We start from the raw sequence: 5,902 nt of genomic DNA, 5'->3' as shown, positions 1-5,902 counted from the left end.
TATATATGTGTTGATGACAAAACAATATCAAAAATATTAGTTGTTGATATAACATCATTGGAAAATCATGAAATATATACATTCTTCGGTTAATTCAATCTATACCATTAGCAACATATTTATGGTAGTCATCACAAACATAATATGTACATCCTACAATTGATTCAATATATGACATTAGCAACATATTTATGGTAGTTATCACAAAAAGCTGCTCAGCTCAATCCGATCATTTAGTCCCCCAGGGGTCAGTGTCCCCAACATTTTAATCCAAAATGATTCCCTCTGTAGTAGTTTCTTATTCTTGTCACTACCCTCGCTAAGTGTTACAATTTCAAGAATAGTGAATCTGAGTTGGGCTATAGTGTGTTTTTTATCCAACCAGTGTGTTGCCAAGGATGATGTCATGGATTTGTTACGTATTCTGCTTTTATGTTCTGAAATACGTATTTTTAACTTCCGCTCAGTTTTCCCAACATATAAAAGTCCGCATGGACATTTAATGGTGTAGATGACCTGGTTACTGTTACAATCTCCCTCATATTTCAACTTGATGGTCCTTCCAGATTGAGGATGCGTGATCACATTGCCTACCATTGCATTGTTGCAATGCACACAGTTTGTGCATCTCCTCATCCCTTTGTAATCCTTCTTTTTTTCAATCTCTATATGTTTCAACAGTTCTTTCAGGTTTCTTGACCTGGTATATGCAAAAAGAGGCTTGTCGCTGAAGCTGTTGTTGAAATCATTTTCTTGCTGAAGAAGTTCCCATCTTTGGTGTATGATATTTTTGAGTTTTTGTGAGTTGACTGAGTATTTTGAAACAAACACACTACGTCTCTGTGCTACTTTTTGTTTTTGTATCAGTAAGTCAGTCCGGTTTTTCTCCATTGCCTTGATTTGTGCTGTATCCAGTATATCAATGGGATAGCCTCTTTTCATGTAGTTCTCCTTGTATTCCTTAATATACTCAGTGCATTCATTTTGTCCTGTGACTATTCTCCTGATCCTCAAGAATTGTGAGTAAGGAAGATTCTTCAGTAAATTCGGGGGATGAAAGCTCTGAAAAAGCAACATGCTGTTCTTATCAGTTGGTTTGCGGTACAAGGAGGTATTAATCCTTTCTCCATCCAATTCTACCAATACATCTAAGTATGCTATTTTTGATCTACTCACAGTGTGTGTCACTTGAATGCGTGGATTCCTTGAGTTTAATGATATAATGTTCTGATGTAATTGCGCTTCAGTACCAGACCATATAACAAAAATATCGTCAATGAAACGACAAAAAAATTCTAGATGTTCTGTCCATTCTTTGTGAGCAAAGACATGTTCTTGCTCAAATTTTGCCATGAAGGTATTAGCAAATACTGGAGCCCCAGTAAAACCCATTGACGTTCCATTTAACTGCATGTAGAATCTTTCTGCCCATTGGAAATAGCTATTTTTCAAGCAAAATTGTGTTAACTCCAGTAAAAACACTGGGTTGATTTCCATTTCTGGATGTTGCAGTAACATCCACTCTTCAGCTTCAAGTCCGTCTGTATGTCCAATCGAAGTGTACAAGGATACAACATCTATAGTGCATAGGATGTATTCTTTATTTGCTTGTAGATTGACCGATGTTAATTTGATCAAAAAATCAGTAGTATCCTGTATGTATGTATGCCATTTTTGGATTAGTGGTTGCAAAAAATAATCAATTATTTGCCCAGCCGGTTCAAAAATTGAGTTACAACCTGCCACAATTGGTCGGAATGGTGGATCTACCAGCGACTTATGCACTTTTGGCAACATATAAATCTTGGGTTTACTTGGGTTTGGTATCATGAGAAACTTTGCCATGTTTGGTGTGATCCAGTCTTCATCGATTGCTTTGTTAATCAGGGATTGTAGTATCTTTTGGATTTCACTTGTGGGGTCTCTTTGTAACATTAGATAGGTGTTAGTATCACTCACGTGTTCCTCCACTTTTCGTTGGTAAAACACTGTATCCATGAGTACCAACGCACCCCCTTTATCCGCTTTCTGGAATGTCAGCTCTGTCTTTCTAGATAATTGAGCCAATATGCTTCTTTCCAGTCTACTCAGGTTATTAGGTGTTTTTCTATTTTGTCTGTAGTTCAATTTTTTGAGATCCTTAGTTACCAATGCTTCAAACAGATCAAGTGTTTTGTGTGAAGTGGGCGCCTCAAATGTACTTTTTGGTCGAAAAACTTCTACTGTTTTTTCTCCTTGGGTGTCACTTGTAGGAACTACATTGTCAAAAAAATTCCTCAGTCTCAAGATTCTCATGAACTTATAAAAAGCAACTTCATCTTCAAATTTGGATCCCATATAAGTAGGAACAAACGTGATCCCTTTATTGAGAACTCTTTCTTCATGTCTATTCAAGGAGTATTTAGAAATGTTTATTACGAGGGTTTCCCCTGGCTCCGTAATCCTTTTTTCAGTTGTTTTTCCTTCTCTTTTTCTTTGTCCTCTCCTTGTTTTTTTGTTTGTTCTTGTTCTGGTGGACGATCTATTTCCACTACCTCGGTTAAAAAAGACACCTGTGGGCTTGATGTACTAGCTTTATCCGTTTGAGTTATGTTTGATAACTGTGTTGTTTTTATAGGTGCTCGAGATGAGTCTATATCACGATCTGTGGCTAAACTTTCTTCAGATGAAGTTGTAGTTGGTCGGCGAGTAAAGCGTCTCTGGGCATACACCTCTGCCCAGGTGTATGCCTCATTCAACTTATAGTCGATTGTATCCCTCTTGAATTTTCTAAGTTTAGTCTCCTACAGCTCTTTTCCATATTCATCCAATTTGATATTGAGATCACTCAAAAATCTCCCAAGTTCTTCTTCTGTCATACGTTCAGAGAGATCAGATTTAATGGCAAAGATTTCAGTTTTTAGTTCATCAATAGTTTTTGCTAATTCTTCAATAATCAGGAGGATTAAATCCAACGAGCATTTATTTAATATTTGGTACCATTTCTCCATGAATTGAGAATTATTCTTCAAGCGATATAGCATGGGTTTAATTGATAACCTGAGTCCCCTCGGGATCCTTTTAACCTTATGGTATTGAACCAAAGTAGAAGCATGTAATCTTTGATTGAGTTCACGTCGGGATGCAAATTCTAATTGTTTCAATTGATGTCCTATGGATGTACTGTGTGCCTGTAAATTCGTGACTTCACTGATTAAGCCATATACTTCAGCTGCTTGTTCTGCTGTGTAGCCTCTTGTTGTAGCTCTATTTTCCGTTAGAGAAGCTATAGCATCAAAAGACATTTTGAACTAATTGTGGTGCCAGTGGGTGCTCTGGAGCTAAGGTGGGTAGCGTAAAGAAATAAGCAGTTGTGCACCGAGCACTCCTATTTTCTTCAAAGTTAAGCTAAATCTAACCTAATATTATGATCTGTGTGCAGCAACTGATTGAGTATACCCAGGTACTCTACAAAGTAACATGCAAATGTGGCTGGCTAACGGAAGTTAGCACAGGCTCAGTTGCGCACAACCCTCTTAAATTTCATTGATCAAACCTTTTTTAACGTTTCAACACATATTTTTATTCATATGTTTTTTTGTAAATCAATCAAGTTTTTCTTTCCAGTTTTTTTAACACAACCTTCTGTGTTTATACATATACACATAGACTTTCATTTACAGAATAACAACAAATTAATTCAGACATTTGAAAACAACACTGAATTTCTTGAATGTATCATAATCCGCCCAATGCATTTCGGGACAGAAGCAGGGTCCCTTCGTCAGGGGCAATGCTGAAAAATAACATGTACAGGCACATCAGTCACTATGCATCTAATACATACATATTTATGCATCTGGTTCATCACATTTCTTATGTTTTTCCACCACCAAAAGTCAACAAATTACACCCAAAGTGCAGTAACCAAAAGAAAACCTATAACCTAAGGGGCATGTAAAGATTACTTACATACACACACGAATAGTTCTATTTCCTTCAAGCCGCGTTTTTTTCTAGGTCCAAAAACAGCTAAAAAATAATGCAAACACTATTCATGCATACCGCCAGCATAAACCTTAAATAAAGACTTTAACCGCAAATAATTCACCACATGTTTATGTACCTGCATAAGCTTCAGTAATACGCTTGTCTTCAAACCTTCCTCATATATATCGTGAACCTCCTTCAAAATCTCTCTGTAACACACAGGGATAAAGCGCTAAGAATCCTGTTCGTTTCCACATGGAGCCACAAATAAGTACGTCTCACTCAACTTGACCTTACCATATATATTTCAAATCGCCGCTCTCCAAAACAATCCGTCAGGTATTCGTCTAGCGCTCAGAATCTCCCGCGTTTACAATACCAGCGTCCTTACTTGACTAAAATGCCATAACCTACTTTCCTATTGGTTCAGCAGCGGAGAGTCACCACCAATCAGGGGCACTATACCAAACTTGGTCGGCTACGTCACTCGTTGTCTAGACAACCGGACTCTACGGACACCATGTAATTCCGCTACGATCTCCTCAGCGCTTCGAACAAGAACATCAATAGATGATTCTGTAACAAAACTTACACAAGCGAGTTCACTGTCCGCAGGCATAGATAAAATAACGCAGAAGTAAGGAACACGTCTCATTGTTAAATTACACCGCCAAAATGCAACGCACGTGAAACTATGAAGACCATAGGTCGCATTGAAAACAAAAGATTTTGAACAAAAAACTTTATTAAACCCAAGCCTGACCTGTGTTCATCATTCTTTATAGTCACTGTCAAGAACTCTATCTACTATTCCATATAACCAAAAATAATAATAAATAAACAGTGTAAAAAGAAACAGATGTTTAGTGAAAAAACATAAGCCAGCGCTATATATATGTGTTGATGACAAAACAATATCAAAAATATTAGTTGTTGATATAACATCATTGGAAAATCATGAAATATATACATTCTTCGGTTAATTCAATCTATACCATTAGCAACATATTTATGGTAGTCATCACAAACATAATATGTACATCCTACAATTGATTCAATATATGACATTAGCAACATATTTATGGTAGTTATCACAAAAAGCTGCTCAGCTCAATCCGATCATTTAGTCCCCCAGGGGTCAGTGTCCCCAACATTTTAATCCAAAATGATTCCCTCTGTAGTAGTTTCTTATTCTTGTCACTACCCTCGCTAAGTGTTACAATTTCAAGAATAGTGAATCTGAGTTGGGCTATAGTGTGTTTTTTATCCAACCAGTGTGTTGCCAAGGATGATGTCATGGATTTGTTACGTATTCTGCTTTTATGTTCTGAAATACGTATTTTTAACTTCCGCTCAGTTTTCCCAACATATAAAAGTCCGCATGGACATTTAATGGTGTAGATGACCTGGTTACTGTTACAATCTCCCTCATATTTCAACTTGATGGTCCTTCCAGATTGAGGATGCGTGATCACATTGCCTACCATTGCATTGTTGCAATGCACACAGTTTGTGCATCTCCTCATCCCTTTGTAATCCTTCTTTTTTTCAATCTCTATATGTTTCAACAGTTCTTTCAGGTTTCTTGACCTGGTATATGCAAAAAGAGGCTTGTCGCTGAAGCTGTTGTTGAAATCATTTTCTTGCTGAAGAAGTTCCCATCTTTGGTGTATGATATTTTTGAGTTTTTGTGAGTTGACTGAGTATTTTGAAACAAACACACTACGTCTCTGTGCTACTTTTTGTTTTTGTATCAGTAAGTCAGTCCGGTTTTTCTCCATTGCCTTGATTTGTGCTGTATCCAGTATATCAATGGGATAGCCTCTTTTCATGTAGTTCTCCTTGTATTCCTTAATATACTCAGTGCATTCATTTTGTCCTGTGACTATTCTCCTGATCCTCAAGAATTGTGAGTAAGGAAGATTCTTCAGTA

The 5,902-nt window shown here is 37.1% G+C and overlaps 1 protein-coding gene across 1 annotated transcript; it reads right to left on the bottom strand.

The window, feature by feature from the left end:
- Positions 1–201: 201 nt before the first annotated feature.
- On the bottom strand, positions 202–5,695 carry LOC147747145 (uncharacterized). The gene is made up of 2 exons (XM_086925073.1): positions 4,638–5,695; positions 202–2,429 (listed from the first exon to the last, which is right to left on the bottom strand). The coding sequence occupies exons 1-2, from the start codon at positions 4,681–4,683 to the stop codon at positions 202–204; spliced, it is 2,274 nt and encodes a 757-aa protein (XP_086781199.1). The 5' UTR covers positions 4,684–5,695.
- Positions 5,696–5,902: the final 207 nt, after the last annotated feature.

This window comes from Lissotriton vulgaris, chromosome 1_1, assembly GCF_964263255.1.
Source record: "Lissotriton vulgaris chromosome 1_1, aLisVul1.2, whole genome shotgun sequence".
NCBI lineage: Eukaryota > Metazoa > Chordata > Amphibia > Caudata > Salamandridae > Lissotriton > Lissotriton vulgaris.
The sequence above is the reverse complement of the archived record's forward strand: the minus strand, read 5'-3'. Positions and strand labels throughout refer to the sequence as shown.